This window comes from Anabas testudineus, chromosome 18 (assembly GCF_900324465.2).
Source record: "Anabas testudineus chromosome 18, fAnaTes1.2, whole genome shotgun sequence".
In the NCBI taxonomy this organism is placed as follows: domain Eukaryota; kingdom Metazoa; phylum Chordata; class Actinopteri; order Anabantiformes; family Anabantidae; genus Anabas; species Anabas testudineus.
The window spans coordinates 3,917,850-3,938,283 of record NC_046627.1 but is presented as its reverse complement, the minus strand read 5'-3'; the positions used below and the strand labels follow the sequence as shown (position 1 = coordinate 3,938,283).

Sequence of the window (20,434 nt, the reverse complement as noted above, 5' to 3'; positions counted from 1 at the left end):
AAAACGGTCATTGACGAGATTATTAAAACCATTAAAATACATATGAGCTCAATCCAAACTAAAGTCAGATCATCAAACTACAGTTAGTCCATGGGACAGGTTCTGTTAGGTAGATATCTAGAACTTAACTTACTAACAACCACACATTCATGTTTCTGATGGTTCACTCTCAGATCTTCTTTAACACCAACACAAAAACTCTTCTTCCACTTGGACACTTTGGATTTTGCTCCAAATGTTCAACTGAAACTTTTCCATCACAGAGACCAAGAACAAAGTTGAAGTGAATAAAGCTCAATTTGAGCTCAGTGTGTTGGTTCAATACAGCAGCCTGAAGGAACACACTGATGTCCTGCTGCAGGATACAAACACATGCTTTTATTCTGAAAGGTCCAACTTCAGCTTCTGGTTCAGCAGCTGCAGGAGTCATTGTTTGATCAAGTCAGACACACAGATGTGTTTCCAGATGTGTGTGGATGCTGTAGATGAACCAGCAGCACTTACAGATACAGTCCACAACAACAGTGAGTCCACTCCTGGTCAGTATCACTAAAATGTCAAGTCACTTCAAATCGTCCCCATTTCAGGAGATCTGACTTTAGTTGGACTCATTTAACTCCAAATAAAGATGATTGGAGAACAAAAGTCAGGAAACTTTCCTTCATGAAATTCATGGATGTGTTTGACTTGAATCTTTGGTCTTGTTGGGTCATTTGTGCTGACGTCACTATGAACAGCAGCACTGATGTCTAATAATGTCAGTGGATCGAAAAGAGAAAGAGAGAAAAGACAGAACAAGACTTCAGGACAAGTCCTCAACATCTGGATCCTGGAATAATCAGAACTTCATCTTTAAAGGACTGGAAGAGGAACAAGTTTACAAGGAATCATTTAGAACTGGTTCAAGAAGAAACTTATTGAATCCATGAATCTAAAAACGTGTGTGTGAGTGAAAAAGACAGACATGTACAGACTGAACTATCTGTTCAACAGAGACGACATTTCTCTGACAGGACGACACTCTCAGTACTACACTGAACACAGAGACACTGAGGAACCAGGAGACGAGAACCCAAACCCAGGATAAAGAGGTTCAGTGAATGTGGTGTTGAAGGTGTGGAGGTGGATCAGTTTGTCAGAGGAGACTCTGTAGAAGGACAGAGTCCCAGCAGGACAGTCCACATACACTGATACTCTGTTAGAGACATAGGAGGAGATGGATGTTGATCTGTTATTGTGAAGAACAGAGTAACCACGATCAGAGCAGATCAGGCTCCAGGACTGATCGTTCCTTCCAAACCAACAGTCTTTACTGTCTCCTTTCCTTCTGATTCCTCTGTAACTCACTGATATATCAACCCATCCGCACCAGTCGACCTCCCAGTAACAGCGACCAGTCAGACCATTACTACACAGAAACTGAGGCCACTGGTCAAATCTGTCTGGATGATCAGGATATGACTGATCCTCCTTCTCACGTGTCACCTTCCTGTTGTTGTCAGACAGTCGTAGTTTTCTGTTCACTGTGTTTGTGTCGATGGTGAGTTGACAGAAATCTGATGGAGAGAACAAGACACAATCCAGCTGCAGTTATTAATCTATCATCAGTTTGATGAGGACTCATGACATCAGGGATTTGAATGAGTGATGTCTCAGTTTGAAGATGGTTGAATGTTGCTGCTTTGTTTTCATCAGTCTTATTAAAAACACACTTACACTTCCTCAGACCTGGTCTCAACCATCGGACTCCACCAGGCTCCACCCTGAAAGGAGGAGGGGGGTCAGAGCAGCACATTCTCTTTCAGCATGCACACATGGACATTACATGGCTCTCATACACACAGTGTGTTCTGGTTCTGTTCTAATGGAGGCTTGTATGTAGGGATGGACATTCAGCAAACAACTAAGGAATTGGAGTCCTTATATTGGAATTCTACGGAGCAGGGAGGTGACATGGAGGAAAGATTTCAATTCTCTAGTTCACAGCAGTTTTGGTGTCAGACACCTGCTTTCAGTCTCACTCTGTCACCAGACAAACTAATGTGACACCACAGGAAGCAGGAAACTGGAGAGCAAAGTCCAAGAGGCTCAACTCCACATACATGAACTCTGTGTGTGTGTTTTCCTCTCTCTAATGTCTGTGGACTGATCTCAGCTGAGCTTCACACGTTGTCCTGTGTTCAGAGGAAGTCTAGTTCACCTCCAGCTACTGGATATTGATCATTACACACAGACTTTGTGGCTTCATCTGATTTGGTGTCAGATTTGTTGGAGCAGACAGAGACAGAAAGTGAAAACAGGAGTTTGAGGAGAAAAACATTCAATCAAAAACTAATTCTTCAACTGGGACCAACAAGGAGTTTTTCCTCTTTGACAGATTGTAATGATGAAATGAACATGTTCTAGTTCTGATTTACTGTCTCCTATATATGACACAAGATCTCATCATGACAACATCTGGATCTAAGAAAGGTGAAGATGATTCAATCATCACTATTTGAGGAGACAGAGACATGATGCTGTGACCTGATTCAATCCTCTGATATTCATTCATTGTCATTCTGTGGAGAAAAACTCTACCTATAAGGTGGATAACTCTGCCTGTGTTGGGCTTTTTCTGTTAGCTTTTAGAGCCCTGTCGCTTCTTTTGGACCTGTTCTCATAGACCTGGTTGCTAGTTTCTCTCCTGAGATCTGTCAACACTGGTAGTGGCAGTAAAGCTGAATTTCCTGCTCAGTTCACAGAATCTAATGTAACACCTGATTTCATCATGAGGAGATTTGTTCCCAAAGTCAGAATGAGACACTGAAGTCAGAATTACAGGAGCTCCCCTCTTTTCTTTGCTGAATGTAAAGTGCTTCAGTGAAGATTTGTCATCAGCTGAGAGGAAATGTTTCCAGCACAAAACTACTTTCTGCTGCAGTGTTCATCAACACGACTCCACAGTGAGACACAAACTGATGCTCACACATTGTTCTTTGTTTCATAACTAAGAGGTGCGTTTGTTTTATTCATCTAAACAAACAGTCATTAATCATTAACATCCCTACTTCCTCAACCATCAGACATTGTGTGTGGCTGCAGCAGGCCTCTACATACCTGAGAGCGTTCAGTCTCCAGTGCCGATCCTGCAGTCCAGCAGACAGCAGCTTCAATCCTGTGTCTCCTGGATGATTGTAGCTCAGGTCCAGCTCTCTCAGATGGGAGGGGTTGGAGCTCAGAGCTGCAGCCAGAGAAGCACAGCCTTCCTCTGTGTTCAGACAGCCTGACAGTCTGCAGACACACAAAACAACACACGTTAGACTTGGTACTTTTTTACAAACCAACATCACATACTCCTATTTGTATCTGAAGCAAATTTAATGACATACACTGGAAAGAAAAATAAGAATTATGTCAAGAATTATTAATTTCCTGTTCTGAATCGTTTGTTCATTGAATGAAATCTGATCAACTTTTCAACCAGGTTGATGTACTCGTTGATGGCATCTTCTTTGCCCTTTACTTTCTGCTTCTCCCAGGCTTCCCATTTAGCTTTCCCAGTGAAGTCAAACAGCCCTGATTTTCACTAAATAGACACATTTTTAAAATCAAATTATTAATGTATTTATTTATTTTTTTAATTTGATAAAAGACCATGAGTCCTGATCTTTCATGCCGTCATTGAACCCGATCATTAAACATACATAGTGATGGTGGAAAAAGTAAGTGAAACACTGTCTGATGTAACATAACTTCAACTATAGTCAGGTGTTAGCAAACCTGGAGTACAATCAATGATATAAAGAATGGAGGTGTGGTTTAGAGCTACATATCTGTTCAATAAAGACATGAAAGATCATGAATGTGTTATTTTGTGAAGTTAGAAAATATATATATATATATATATATATATATATATATATATATATATATATATATATATATATATATATATAATTTTTTTTTTTTTTTTCTCAAATTCTTACAACAACATTACCACAACTAAAGGAAAATTGTGGTAATGTCATCCTCATGTACACAACGTCTCTGAGTCTAAAAAACCTGCTGCAGAAAATGTACTGAAGATAATGAATCCTGACCTGAGAGTTTCCAGTTTACAGTGAAGATTTTCCAGTCCAGCAGACAGAAGCTTCACTCCTGAATCCTGCAGATCGTTGTTACTCAGGTCCAGTTCTCTCAGATTGGAGGACTGGGAGCTGAGGACTGAGGACAGAGCTTCACAGCTTCCCTCTGAGAGATTACAGCCACTCAGTCTGAAAAAAAACGTTATGTATAAGATGATAGCATTTGTGTTTAACTGTAATAAACTCAATCGTTGACTAAACAAAAAAAGATACAACACAATGTCATGAATTTGAAAAAAAAAAAAAAAAGGAATGTACAGTTATTTTACATATTGTAAAAATTACTATGAGAAACATCTGCAACCTAAAACTTGTGACATTAGAAAGTTTATTCTACTTTGGTCTCTCATGTCAGCAGTTTGGGACTTTTTAAATGCACTATATTGCTAAGTATTACTAAGTATTCGCTCACCCATCCAAATAATCAGAATCACTTCCATGGCCACAGGGGTATAAAATGAAGCACCTAGGCATGCAGACTGTTTTTACAAACATTTGCCGTGCCACCTGTGCAACAAATCCAAATTTCCTCACTTCTAAATATTCCACAGTCAACTGTCAGCTGTATTATAAGAATGTGGAAGTGGAGTGTTTGGGAACCCCAGCAAGTCAGCCATGAAGTGGTAGGTCACGTAAACTGAGAGAGGGGGGTCAGCGGATGCGGAAGCGCATAGTGCGACGAGGTCGCCAACTTTCTGCTAAGTCAATCACTACAGACCTCCAAACTTAAAGTGGCCTTCAGATTAGCTCAAGAACAGTGCGCAGAGAGCTTCAGGGAATGAGTTTCAATGGCCAAGCAGCTGCATCCAAGCCATACATCACCAAGTGCAGTGCAAAGAGTTTGGATGCAGTGATGTAAAGCAAGCCACCACTGGACTCCGGAGCAGTGAAGATGCGTTCTCTATAGCGTTCTCTAGAGCTTTTCCATTTGGCAATCTGATGGACAAGTCTGGGCTTGGCAGTTGCCAGGAGAACAGTACTTGTCTGACTGCATTGTGCCAAGTGTAAAATTTGGTGGAGGGGGGAATATGGTGTGGGGTTGTTGTTGTTCCAAAAGTATTCTCAATGTGGTTATGTCAGGTGCTGGATGAAGGACTCCATGGTCAGAGATCAGACAGGACAGAACTGAGCAAACAATGTTTATTTATAAGTGACAGAACACCGTAAATCAATGAAACAGTCACCAGGTGGGAGGAGATGAGGTAGGTGGTGGTCTGGTTGGAAACCAGAAGTAATGTCAAATCCAAGATGGCCGACCAACAGAGAGCACATGGGCAAAATGGAGGACAATGTCAAAACCAAAATGGCCGACTGACAGAGAGCACATGGACAGAGACACAAGAGTCACACAAGCACAACGAGAATGTAGTCCAAACAATATCCACAGAGGTCGAGGGTAATCCGGGTCATACACAGGCAGGCAGTTCAAAGCTAAATTCGACAGGCTAATCCACAACAGGAAGACAATCCAGGTCGACACACAAAAGCAGTCCAAACAGTCAGAGCAGGACAGGGGACAACAAGGGAGCGAAATAGAACAGAGGGAGAACTCACTGAACCAGAGGGGAAGCAGGGTCAGGTCAGGTTGGTCCAATGAGGGGGAATCCAGGGTAGACAGGGTACAGGGGTACAGGTCCAGGTACAGGTCTGGTACCGTGAGCAGAGGGAAAGACAGGGAATAAACAGAACTCACAGTACCAGGGGGTCAGGCAAGAGACGGGGTCCAGAACAGGCAAAGTCCGAAAAATCCAAAACTAAATCCACAAGAAACGCTGGATAGTGTCCGGGTGTCGAGAACAGACTATCTGGCAGGGGAAACAGGTGAGCGGGCCGGTATTTATAATATGGGGGTAACGAGGTGTAGCCAATCAGGTGAGTGAAGGCAATCAGACTGGGAAGAGGAAACAGGAAGTCGCCAAAATAAAAGCACGGGGACAACACCAGGAGCAACGAGGCTGGAACCATGACAGGTTAAGGTTTGGACTCTGTGGTGTCTAATCCATGGTCGAAAATGATGTGTCATGCTCCCTGAAACACTTTTTCACAATGTGAGCCCAATTAATCCTGGTATTTTGTTGGAATATGCCTTTCCCATAAGTGAAGAAAAAATCCATTGATGAAATAACCTGGTCATTCTATATATTCCACTCTTTAATAATTCCTTGGGCAGTTTTTTTTCCCCAGTTTTAGTAGTTTCAACAATCTACTTATGCTTATGCTGTCTTTGCTTGATTCATGCCAATATTTTGACCCTTCTGAAACAGATTAACATCTTTTCCACGACCACAGGATTAATATTTTGTAAATTGTAAAAATGCTGATGGGAAACTTCTGCAACTTAAAACTAGAAAGTTTAATCTGCTTGTGTCTCTCTCAAGTCAGCAGTTTTGGACTTTTAAAATATTTCTATAGTTATTTAAAACAGAAACTTGACCTGACCTGAGAGTTTCCAGTTTACAGTGTGGATTCTCCAGTCCAGCAGACAGAAGCTTCATTTCTGAATCCTGCAGGTTGTTGTTGCTCAGGTCCAGTTCTCTCAGACTAGAGGACTGGGAGCTGAGAACTGAGGACAGAGCTTCACAGCTTCTCTCTGAGAGGTTACAACCACTCAGTCTGTAAAACAGTGATGAATAACATGACAACCTTAACCACAGTTACGATTTAACAAAATTCCAATGATGAAATAACCTGGCCATGCAGTATATTCAGTTAGTCACCTGACTTTATTCTTTGGGTACATACAATAACAGTCCCAACTGCAGCAACCCCTGATCATAGCACTGCCCCCACAGGTATGTTTGGTAGGCACTAGGTGTGATTGAGTGAGTGCATTACTTCAACATTACCCATTCTTTAGCCAGTTTTAGTAGTTTTTAACAATATTCTTACATGTTTTCTTTGCTTGATTCATGTCAATTTATTGACCCTTCTGAAACAGATTAACATCTTTTCTGTGACCACAGGATGTATCTTTTAAAATGATTGTTTAAGAAATGAGAAGCTACTCACTGCATCAGTTAGTGTTAGAACTTGTACTATTGCCTACTTGTTTAGTTAAATCCTCGTGGTGAGTTTTTTAATTTGATGTGAAGTTTACAATCAGAAAGGAAAGCAGAGTTATTTTATATATTGTAAAAATACTGATGGGAAACTTCTGCAACTAAAAACGTATGACATTAGAAAGTTTATTGTGCTTGGGTCTCTCTTATGTCAGCAGTTTCTGACTTTTTAAATAACTCTAGCTATTTGAAACTTAAACTTGGCCTGACCTAAGAGTTTCCAGTTTACAGTGTGGATTCTCCAGTCCAGCAGACAGAAGCTTCACTCCTGAATCCTGCAGGTTGTTGTTACTCAGGTCCAGTTCTCTCAGACTAGAGGACTGGGAGCTGAGAACTGAGGACAGAGCTTCACAGCTTCTCTCTGAGAGGTTACAGCCACTCAGTCTGAAAAACAGTGATGAATAAGATGACAATACAGTGAGGGAAAAAATTATTTGAACCCCAGCTGATTTTGTAAGTTTGCCCACTAACAAAGAAATGATCAGGCTATAATTTCAATGGTAGGTTTATTTGAACAGTGAGACACAACAATGACAAAAAAAATCCAGAAAAATGCGTTTCAAAAAGAGTTATAAATTAATTTGCATTTCCATGAAGGAAATAAGTATTTGATCCCCTATCCGTCAGCAAGATCTCTAGCTCCCAGGTGGATCTTGTACAGGTAACGAGCTGACATTGGCAGCCCTCTCAGCTCGTTACCTGTATAAAAGAGACCTGTCCACAGAAGCAATCAATCAATCCAGATTCCAAACTCTTCACCATGGCCAAGACCAAAGAGCTTTCCAAGGATGTCAGGGACAAGATTGTGGACCTACACAAGACTGGAATGGGCTACAAGACCATCGCCAAGCAGCTGGGTGAGAAGGTGACAACAGTTGGTGCAATTATTCGCAAATGGAAGAAACATAAATTAACTGCCAATCTCCCTTGGTCTGGAGCTCCATGCAAGATCTCACCTCGTGGAGTTTCAATGATAATGAGAACGGTGAGGAATCAGCCAAGAACCACTCGGGAGGAACTTGTCAATGATCTCAAGGCAGCTGGGACCATAGTCACCAAAAAAACAGTTGGTAACACACTACGCCGTGAAGGACTGAAATCCTGCTGTGCCCGCAAGGTCCCCCTGCTCAAGAAAGCCCATCTACAGGCCCGTTTGAAGTTTGCCACTGAACATCTGACTGATTCAGAGGAAGACTGGGTGAAAGTGTTGTGGTCAGATAAGACCAAAATCGAGCTCTTTGGCATCAACTCAACTCGCTGTGTTTGGAGGAGGAGGAAGGCTGCCTATGACTCCAAAAACACCATCCCCACTGTCAAATATGGAGGTGGAAACATTATGCTTTGGGGGTGTTTTTCTGCCAAGGGGACAGGACAATTGCACCGCATCAAAGGGAGGATGGATGGGGCCATGTACCGTCAAATGTTGGGTGAGAACCTCCTTCCCTCAGTCAGGGCATTGAAAAGGGTCGTGGTTGGGTACTCCAGCATGACAATGATCCAAAACACACGGCTAAGGCAACAAATCACTGGCTCAAGAAGAAGCATATTAAGGTCATGGAGTGGCCTAGTCAGTCTCCAGACCTTAATCCCATAGAAAATCTGTGGAGGGAGCTGAAGGTTCGAGTTGCCAAACATTGGAGAGGATCTGCAAAGAGGAGTGGGCCAAAATCCCCCCTGAGATGTGTGCAAACCTTGTGGCCAACTACAAGAAACGGCTGACCTCTGTGATTGCCAACAAAGGTTTTGCCACCAAGTACTAAAGCACGTTTTTCGAAGGGATCAAATACTTCTTTCCTTCGTGGAAATGCAAATTAATTTATAACTCTTTTTGAAACGCATTTTTCTGGATTTTTTTTGTCATTGTTGTGTCTCACTGTTCAAATACACCTACCATTGAAATTATAGACTGATCATTTCTTTGTTAGTGGGCAAACTTACAAAATCAGCTGGGGTTCAAATAATTTTTTCCCTCACTGTATATGTATTAAACACTAATCACCTCAAATATTAACTCTGAACAAAAAAAGATACAAGACAATGAAATAAAAGCAGACAGGAAAGTACAGTTATTTTATAAACTGTAAAAATACTGATGTGAAACTCATGCAACTTAAAAGTCATGACATTAGAAAGTTTAATCTGCTTGGGTCTCTCTCATGTCAGCAGATTAGAACATATTAATTATCTCCAGTTATTTAAAACAGAAACTGAACCTGACCTGAGAATTTCCACTTTACAGTGTGGATTTTCCAGTCCAGCAGACAGAAGCTTCACTCCTGAATCCTGCAGGTTGTTGATACTCAGGTCCAGTTCTCTCAGACTAGAGGACTGGGAGCTGAGAACTGAAGACAGAGCTTCACAGCTTCTCTGTAACAGGTTACAGCCACTCAGTCTGAAATACAGTGATGAATAAGATGACAATATTTGTATTAAACACTAATCACCTTAAATGTTAACTCTGAATAAAAACAATATGAGACAATGAAATAAAAGCAGACAGGAAAGTACAGTTATTTTATAAACTGTAAAAATACTGATGTGAAACTCATGCAACTTAAAAGTCATGACATTAGAAACTTTAATCCTATTGGGTCTCTCTCATGTCAGCAGTTTTGTACTTTTTAAATATCTCCAGTTATTTTAAACAGAAACTTGACCTGACCTGAGAATTTCCACTTTACAGTGTGGATTCTCCAGTCCAGCAGACAGAAGTTTCACTCCTGAATCCTGCAGGTTGTTGATACTCAGGTCCAGTTCTCTCAGACTAGAGGACTGGGAGCAGAGAACTGAGGACAGAGCTTCACAGCTTCTCTCTGAGAGGTTACAACCACTCAGTCTAAAAAACAGTGATGTATAACATGACAACATTTGTATTAAACACTAATCACCTTAAATGTTGACTCTGAACTAAAAAGATACAAGACAATGAAATAAAAGCAGACAGGAAAGTACAGTTATTTTATATATATTGTAAAAATGCTGATGAAAAACTTCTGCAACTTAAAACTAGTGACATTAGAAAGTTTAATCTGGTTGGGTCTCTCTCATGTCAACAGTTTTGTACTTTTTAAATATCTCCAGTTATTTTAAACAGAAACTTGACCTGACCTGAGAATTTCCACTTTACAGTGTGGATTCTCCAGTCCAGCAGACAGAAGTTTCACTCCTGAATCCTGCAGGTTGTTGTTACTCAGGTCTACTTCTCCCAGACTAGAGAACTGGGAGCTGAGAACTGAGGACAGAGCTTCACAGCTTCTCTCTGACAGGTTACAGCCACTCAGTCTTAAAAACAGTGATGTATAAGATGACAACATTTGTGTTAACATGTGTTTAATAATCTCCTTTAATGGTGACTGTGAACTAAAAAGAAATACAATAAAATATAATCAGACTAGAAAACAAAGAATTTGTATATAATAAAAGTAAACTGCTGATGGGAAACTTCTGCAAGTCAAAAATCTTGACATTAGAAAGGAAACATTCAAACAGTTTGGGTCTATCCCAGTTATTTAAAGAAAGAGAAACTGTTTCCATTTCACAATGTGGACATTTAACTATCCAAATACTTACAAAGCTTTTTTAGCAGCTTTCACCACTGGCAGCAGCCTCAGAAGAGCCTGCTCTGAAGAAGAATATTTCCTCAGGTCAAACACGTCCAGGTCTTTTTCTGATGACAGTAAAATGAAGACCAGAGCTGACCACTGAGCAGGAGAGAGCTTATCTGTGGAGAGACTTCCTGATCTCAGGTACTGTTGGATCTCCTCCACTAGAGAATGATCATTCAGTTCATTCAGACAGTGGAACAGGTTGATGTTTTTCTCTGCTGAGGGAGTCTCTTTGATCATCATCTTGATGTACTCTGTTGTTTGCTGGTTGATCTTTGAGTTATTTCCTGTCTTTGTCTTCAGACCTCGTAGGAGAGTCTGATTGGTCTGCAGTGAAAGACCGAGCAGAAAGCGGAGAAACAAGTCCAGGTGTCCATTTGGACTCTGTACGGCCTTGTCCACAGCACTCTGGTGGAGAAGACTTAGCTCAGGTTTAAACAGTTTGGACCAGAGAGAAGTTGACTGTTCTTCAGACAGCAGATTGACTCCAGAGTTGATGAAGGTCAGATGGACATGAAGAGCAGCCAGAAACTCCTGAACACTCAGATGGACGAAGCAGAACACCTTCTCCTGGTACAGTCCTCTCTCCTCTTTAAAGATCTGTGTGAACACTCCTGAGTACACTGAGGCTGCTCTGATATTGATGCCACACTCTGTCAGGTCTGATTCATAAAAGATCAGGTTTCCTTTCTGCAGCTGCTCAAAAGCCAGTTTTCCCAGAGACTTAATTATCTTTCTGCTCTTTTTATTCCAGTGTGGATCTGTCTCAGCTCCTCCATCATACTTGATGTTCTTCACTTTGGATTGAACCACCAGGAAGTGGATGTATATCTGAGTCAGGGTCTTGGGCAGCTCTCCTCCCTCCCTGGTTTTCAACACATCCTCCAGAACTGTAGCAGTGATCCAGCAGAAGACTGGGATGTGACACATGATGTGGAGGCTTCGTGATGTCTTGATGTGGGAGATGATTCTTCTGGCCTGCTCCTCATCTCTGAATCTCTTCCTGAAGTACTCCTCTTTCTGTTGATCAGCGAACCCTCTGACCTCTGTCACCATGTCAACACACTGAGGAGGGATCTGATTGGCTGCTGCAGGTCGTGTGGTTATCCAGAGGCGAGTAGAGGGAAGCAGGTTTCCCCTGATCAGGTTTGTCAGCAGCACATCCACTGAGGTGGACTCTGTAACATCAGTCAGGATCTGATTGCTGTGGAAGTCCAGAGGAAGTCGACACTCATCCAGACCGTCCAAGATGAACACAACCTGGAACTCTTCAAACCTGCAGATTCTTGCTTCTTTGATTTCAGTAAAGAAGTGATGAACAAGTTCCACCAAGCTGAAGTTTCTCTCTTTCAGCACATTCAGCTCTCTGAAAGTCAATGGAAATGTGAACTGTATGTCTTGGTTGACTTTGTCTTCAGCCCAGTCCAGAGTGAACTTCTGTGTTAAGACTGTTTTCCCAATGCCATCCACTCCCTTTGTCATCACTCTTCTGATTGGTTCCTCTCTTCCAGGTGAGCCTTTAAAGATGTCTTCTTGTCTGATGGTTGTTTCTGGTCTGTCTGGTTTCCTGGATGCTGTTTCAATCTGTCTGACCTCATGTTCATCATTGACCTCTCCAGTCCCTCCCTCTGTGATGTAGAGCTCTGTGTAGATCTGGTTCAGAAGGGTTGGGTTTCCTGCTTTAGCAATCCCCTCAAACACACACTGGAACTTCTTCTTCAGATTAGATTTAAGTTCACGCTGACAAACTGCAGCATCAGTTCCTAAATGAAACCACAAAAACATCATCAATATAATTTCTAATGAAAACACAGTTTGACAGTTTCATGACCCTAAATGATTCACATTTCAACATATTAACACTCCACATCTTCAGCTCTCAGTAAATGTCTCATTTGTCCATGATGTTAAATGTTTAGAGAAATCCTCTTACTGCTCTGCAGACAGTCAACCAGCTCCTCCTGCTTCATTCTCCTCAGGAAGTTCAGTGTGATCTTCAGAAATGCCTCTCTGCTGCTCCTCCTCTGCTCTTCATCCTCACCATCCAACACCTCCTCATCCTCCCTCTGACTCTCTAAGCCTTGTGGGTAATCTGGACTCAGAACCTTCTGGATCTTCTTCAGCTCTTTCTTCACAAAAATGACAATGTTCTCCTCCAGCAGCTGGAACAGAAACTATATGAATGACACAATCCAACTCAAATCATGGAGCCAAACATCAGATCCATGTTGGACAGACTGACAATCCACTGGTCTAAAAAGTGCAGCATGGAGATTATTGAGAACACAACAGATGGAGAAGTAGTAGTTGGACATGTACAGACCAGAAATATGGAGTCCAGCTGTGTTGGATGCTGCTGGGCAGACTGACCACTGGGAACCTCTGAGCTCTCCTGGTCCACTCTGTGGAGGAATCATCAAGAATGAGGTCACAGTATGTCTGTCCACACAGAGACACACACACAAGGTAAAGGTCCATGAAGACAGATTGGATGTGAACAGTGAATCAGAGACTCCCTGTAGTGGTGAAGCTTTACTGTCACCAGTCACTTTGGTTTAGTCTCAGCAGCTCTGAACAACAGATATCTCTGCCTCCCTCACTGAACAATGCTCAAGTGTTGGAACAAGACATCTAGAGACAGAGTCTGCTTGGATCACACTGGTTGTACTGGGCAGCTCCCAGTCTGAATATGTTGAACTGTGTGAGTATGAGGCAGAGTGCTGCTGCTCACACAATTCACTTTGACTAATTCACATTTGAACAACTTCATTCATTCATTAGTTGGTGGATCCTAAATGAATCTTCAGACGTCAGCTCTGGTACTGACACTGGGGACAAACAGTCCTCTACACTGACTTCAGCAACATTACAACTAAAGTCTTCCAACAGGAAGTGAAGAAGTCAAGATTCTTTAAGACATTTGTACCAAAATCTTCATTTGGAGAACTTCAATCACAAAGATTTGATCAGAGTTCAACATTTGTGGTGTTCAGCTGCTTCCTTTGACGTCTGGCTGCAAGTCAGCACTTCATTAGAAGAGGAGCAGCCCCCAGAGACCCTCTACAGGATCAGTGGTTTAGCTACTGGCTGGATGGAGATTTGATCCATGATCAGAGTGTTTGCTGGAAGAATAGTGAAGAAAGCTTCTCCTTCAAATCAACAGTTCAAACAGAAATCAACTTACTCACATCAGAAATATCCAGAAATCAAAAGAACACAATAATTTATCATCAGAGAAAGTTTACATCATATTGTTCAGACTGATTTTAAACTCACAACAACTTACTCTGTGTCTGATGAAGGTTGCTGTTTAAACTCAATAAGACCACTCATTGACCAGTCGCTCTTGAAGGACACACAGCTGGGTTCAGGTCCTGGTCCAGGAGATTCTGGTCTTTGATAGGACCTGATAGAAAAACAACTTTGGTGACGCTCACATATTCAGTCAAAGTTTCCTTCATAAATGACAAATAGAGTCAAAAGAAAAGTAAAAATGTCCTGATGAAATATTCAATTCTAGATGAGACGTGGAGACAGAATCAGTCCGATGGTCTCAGTCATCTCACCTCTGAGCTTTGGTCTGGCTCTCATGGTCCTCACACAGAGTGGTTTTAGAGGGAGGGACTCCCTCCTCTCTGTCCTCACACTGATCCATGCTGTTGAATCCACATCCACATCAGCTCACACACACTTTCTACCTTCATGTGGAGAGGAAACACAAATCATTGATGTGCAGTGAAAACTGAAATCCTCCTTTCCATCATTTCTCCTGGACAAAGATCAGCTGCTCCTCCACTGATTGGCTCTTCTTTCCTCTTTCATATCAGTGTGACTTGAATGCAGTCAGACAGCAGTGGGAGGCAGAGGAAGCTGCCATCAGCTGCTCTACTTCTACTATCAGTCCACTAGATGGAGGCATGAAGCTGCAGCCCAGCACACACAGGATGATGGACCAACATTTACACTCACTCAGTCATTTGGACTGACGCTGATACTTCACTAACTTTTCCACCACTAAACAACATTTACAGATAAACACAGAAAAATAATCTGATCATCTGTGTTATCTGAGAAAATCATGGAGATACTTTAAAAACTGCATGTACAGTAAACTTCCTCTGTGCCTCAGTCACATCAAAGTCTAAATAGAGTTTCTACAAACAGACTTACTACACTGTAGGTCTGGAAATGACTGAGAATCAGCAGTTTGCTGTATAACAATCTACTCTAATGATTCCTGTACACATGTGCTGTGTTTGCAGAGGGGGGGTGGGGGTTCATTTATGTGAGTCCTGAACAGAAACACACATGAAAATCTACTTTGGGAAACCACAGCAGCAACAGCTACAGTGCAGCAGCAGAGATGATTTTCCTTGTACAAACCTGGAACTCAGGCCCTTAGTTCAGTAACAACATGAAATCCCACATTCAAGTTCCCACATGTGTGAAACGCAGCATGACGACGTTCAGTAAGAGACGTGAGCTCAAAGACGTGTTTCTTCTTTACTGAACAGAAACAGTGAAGTGATGTGAAAGAAGAACTTTGAAAGTTACTGCAGCTTTTATTATATCAAGGGTTAAATAGAGATTTGTGAGGAGGTGGGGGGTCACACTGCTGATACTGGATCAATTCTCTTTGTATCTGAATTCATGGAAACACTGATATTCCTGTTCAGAAATTAAAGTACAAGTACCCAGACAAGTAAGAGTGTAAGCACATGCTGAAAAAGTACTGCAGTAAAAGTACCACCTATTTCTCTTCCCATGTTTCCTGTCTGCCTCTCAACAACTCACCATTAACACAGCAAAAATACACAAAGAAGTAAAAGTATAGTATAAAAGTATATAAGTAGATTTGACTGATTTTAATGTGTATTACTATGTAAACATCACTAATGTTGCAGCAGGTAAAGGTGAAGTTCACTTCATGTACTGACAGGTGGTGAATGTGTACTAATACATCACAGATCAGCTGATCAGAGTTTCTAGTAACAATCTGCAAAGTAGCTGTGAAATAAATGTAGTAAATTAAATAGTACAATATTTTCCTCTGTAGTGGAGTAAAAGTACCTTCAAGTAAAGTACAAGTATCTCATCATATGAATGGATAGAATGAGACGTGGTACTATTACTTTGATAAATTATATACTTTAATGTACTAACTACCTGAGTTGTTTTATCTGTAATAATTCTCCCAGAGGTCCAACTGCAGGACCACCTCACTTACAACGACTCACATCAGATGTGGAGGGACATACAGGCACTGACCAGCTATAAAGACCAGGACACAACAAACACGGTCAGCAGCAGCAGAGGAGCTAAACAGCTACTTTGATCACTTTAAGGCCGCCAGACACCTGCACACACTGCCCCACAACAACCCCAACACTGCACCTCTCTCTCCAGGAGAATGAGGTGAGGAGGACACTGGAGCAGTGAACCCCAGGAAAGCTGCTGTACCTGACGGCATCCCTGGTGAATTGGTTAAAGCCTGCACAGACCAGCTGGCAGAGATCCTCAGCAAGCTGTTCAATCTCTCTCAGACAAATGTCATTGTCCCACAATAACTGAAGGCTGCCACCATCATCACCATCGCTAAAAAACAAATATAGTCTCAATGACTACAGACCTATAGTCCTCTCTCAGCTCAGCAGAGACCGCCTCCCAACCTATTGGTTTACAGAGCAAATCGATCCACAGAGAACGCTGAGTCATCTGGAGAATCAAGGAGCTATGTGAGGATGCTCTACGTGGACTACAGCTCTGCGTTCAATACAATCATTCTGGACACACTACACAACAAACTGTTCAACTTGAAGGTCCCCTCTCCCACCTGCGTCTGGATTAAGCAGTTCCTCACAAAGAAACGGCAATCCATCAGGCTCAGCCCCCACCTCTCCACCATGCTCACACTCCCTCAGGGCGATGTGCTGAGCCCCCTGCTGTACGCCCTGAAGAACTTGTTATGCACTTCAGGAGACACAGATAGGACCACGCCCTGCTTCTCATCAACGGAGAATGTGTCGAAACTGTCTTCACCATCAGATTCCTGGGAACCCATCTCTCGACTGACCTCTCCTGGACTCCTGACATCAAGGCCTTAGTGAAGAAAGCTCAGCAGCAGCTGCATTTCCTGCAGATCCTCAGGAAAAATTACTTGGAGAAGAAACTGCTGCTAGCTTTGTACAGCAAATGGGATTTAATTTAGATTTGTACCTACCTACGAGGTAAATAGGTGGTAGTTATTCTAGTGTTGTACTGTTATTCTACTACTATTCTACTGTATTATATTTCAGCTCACTGTTGTTGAGAAGAGCACCCACAGTTTGGTTGCACTCCCCATGTGCAAAGACAATAAAGTCTATTCTAATTCAAATTGTATTTTAATGTACCAATTACTTGAGTTGTTCATTCTGTAATTTTTTATATTCTACATATAATCTTTTTTTTTGGTTTGTATTTAAAATAAATGAATTAATCTGAAAAGTAACTGTAACTGAAGAGAAATGTACTAAAATAAAAAAATAAAATATCTCCATTTGACATGTAGTGAAGCAGAAAACAGAAATACTCAAGTGAATTACAATAAATATAGTACTGAAGTACTGGAGCAGCCTAAAAGTCCTGGAAGTTACAAACAGAGGAATCTAAAAAAGACGCAGTTCAAAACTCAACAACTGACTCAATCAAATCTTTATAAAACATATTCAACATGAATTTGAATAAAATGGACTGAATGAAAAACGCTGTCATCACTTTGTTTCTCCAGAGGTTCAACTGCAGACCTCAGTTCTGAGTCCAGTGAAACAACAGTGTTACTTTTTATCATGTGATCCCTTCATTGGAGCTGGGATTGTCATTCTCTGTCTGTAGAAACCTCGGCTCTTGTTCACATCAGTGTTTTTCTGGTGAACACCGGTTTGATTTCTGTGTTCAGACAATCTCTGGTTTTAACTCACACATATATTTAGTCCCCAGTGTGGATTGGATGTGCTCACTTTCTACTTTTTTCCACTTTCTGTTCAAAATCTCTCCGTTAAACTACATTTAGGTTGTTTTGAAATCCTTCAATTTTCATCCATACCACACTCATCGTCACTCAAAAACTTTCAAGGCTCCTGGAGCCTCAAACATCAGTTGTGAACATGTTTTTATCAAGTCTATGATGTGATGATATGAGAACATTTGATGATGTGTTCATGAACTTTGTGGCTCTAACACATGAACGCAACTTGTTCCAAGAAAATTTAACATCAGCAGTGCTGGAAAGTAACTAAGTACATTTACTAAAGTACTGTCAAGCCCCTGCTCAAAAAGCCTACTCTGGACTCAGGGGTCTTAGTGAATTATAGACCAATATCCAATCTGCCCTTTATCTCTAAAATCCTTGAAAAGATAGATTCTAAGCAATTGTACAGTCACCTGTTCAGTAATAACTTGTATGAAGATTTCCAGTCAGGATTTAGAGTACATCATAGTACAAAAACAGCACTGGTAAAGGTTACTAATGATCTTCTATTAGCATCAGACAATGGTCTTCTCTCTATACTCGTCTTTTTAGATCTTAGTGCTGCATTCGACACTATAGATCACAACATTTTATTACACAGACTGGAACATGTCATTGGAATCAAAGGAACAGCACTAGAGTGGTTTAAATCTCATCTATCAGATAGATTCCAGTTTGTACAAGTTAATGATGAGTCTTCTATGCACAGCAAAGTCAGCTATGGAGTTCCACAGGGATCTGTGCTTGGACCGATTCTTTTCACTTTATATATGTCACCCCTTAGGCAACATTATTAGGAAACACTCTATAAATCTCCATTGTTATGCAGATGATACCCAGCTATACTTATCTATAAAACCAGGAGAAACTAATCAATTAGTTAAACTTCAAGCATGCTTAAAAGACATAAAGGCCTGGATGTCCTCCAATTTCCTTCTCCTAAATCCAGACAAGACAGAGGTTATACTGTTTGGGCCTAAAAATCTCAGAGACACTATGTCTAAACACGTTCTCATCCTTGATGACTTAGTATTGGCCTCAAGAAATCTCTGAGTTTTCTTTGATCAGGATATCTCCTTCACTTCATACATCAAAGAAATCTCTAGAACTGCCTTTTTTCATCTGAGAAACATTGTTAAAATTAGGAGCATCCTGTCCCAAAGTGATGCTGAAAAACTAGTCCATGCATTTGTTACTTCCAGACTGGACTATTGTAATTCCTTATTAATAGTTTGTCCCAATAACTCATTAAAGAGCCTCCAGTTAATCCAAAATGCTGCAGCCAGAGTTCTGACTGGAATTAGCAAGAGAGATCATATTTCTCCTACGTTAGCTTCTCTTTGCTCCCTATAAAATCCAGAATTGAATTTAAAATTCTTCAAGTTCAGGTTCGGGAGGCAGACACCCTCTCCACATTTAAGACTAGATTAAACATTCCTTTTTTATAAAGCTTATAGTTAGAGATGGATCAGGTGACTCTGAATCATCTCTTAGTTCTGCTGATATAGCTTAGTCTGCTGGGGGACCACTACTGATAAATTGAGCTCCTCTCCTTTCTCCTGTATCAATGCAAATGCCACCATTGCATGTCATTAACTTTGTGTCTTCTCTCTCCTGTAGTTGTGTTTCCTCCTCTCTGTCTCTCTCTCTCTGTACTTTTCTGCAGGTAACCTCGGCCTGGAGCAGTACATCTCCAGAATCCAGTTCATCTGCTCAATGTTCTTGCTGCTTGTTGTTGTCTTTATTGCCTGCTGTTCTTTTCTCTCTTCTCTTTCCACTCACCCCAACTGGTCGAGGCAGATGGCCGCCCACTATGAGCCTGGTTCTGCTGGAGGTTTCTTCCTCTAAAGGGAGTTGTTCCTCTCCACTGTTGCCTAAAGCTTGCTCAAATGGGATTGTTGGGTTTTCTCTATAATTTTTTGTATAAATATTTTCTGTAAGGTCTTAAATCTTACACTGTAAAGTGCCTTGAGATAACTTCTGTTGTAAATTTGCGCTATACAAATAAAACTGAATTGAATGTATATTATTAATATTTCTATTTCATGGTACTTTATATTTGTACTTTACTTTTCAGATGGAAGTACTGTATCTTTTACTGCTCTATATTTATACAGGGAGATATACAGTTACTAGTTACTTTACACATTAAGAAACATTAACAAACAGTTTATAAAATACGATGAAGTTTACAGCAGATTTAAAATCAGAAACGTTGACTTGATGAGTCCTCTGATCACTGAGTTAAAGTGGTTTCAGTCAGTTTTCATAGGAACGTCAAACATTTGATGGTTCCACCTTCTTCGAGTTGAGGATCTGCAGCTTTTCCTTCTTTGAAATGACACTAAACTGAATCATTTGGGTTCAGACTATTGACTGGACAAAACCAACTCAGTGAAGGTTCCACTTTCTCACTTGATTCTGGTTCTGAACAGAACAAACAGTTGATGGATGAAGCAGGAAAAGAATCATCACATTTTTCAATAATGAAAAGAATCATCACAGCTCCATAGAAATCATTCACTGTCTGTGTCTCAGAGTTCTCTCTAATAAACTGGGGGACTTTGGATTAAACCACCTTTGTCCGGATTAACCAGCGGTTCCACCTGGACAAAGGTTTCCTGAATCACCTGG

At 41.1% G+C, this 20,434-nt stretch overlaps 1 protein-coding gene across 1 annotated transcript; it reads right to left on the bottom strand.

Moving 5' to 3' along the window:
• Window positions 1–1,029: 1,029 nt before the first annotated feature.
• On the bottom strand, window positions 1,030–14,407 carry LOC117153052 (NLR family CARD domain-containing protein 3-like). The gene is made up of 10 exons (XM_033326643.1): window positions 14,358–14,407; window positions 14,078–14,197; window positions 13,115–13,193; window positions 12,725–12,953; window positions 10,757–12,554; window positions 9,849–10,022; window positions 7,397–7,570; window positions 3,100–3,273; window positions 1,717–1,763; window positions 1,030–1,556 (listed from the first exon to the last, which is right to left on the bottom strand). The coding sequence occupies exons 2-10, from the start codon at window positions 14,122–14,124 to the stop codon at window positions 1,030–1,032; spliced, it is 3,249 nt and encodes a 1,082-aa protein (XP_033182534.1). The 5' UTR covers window positions 14,125–14,197; window positions 14,358–14,407.
• Window positions 14,408–20,434: the final 6,027 nt, after the last annotated feature.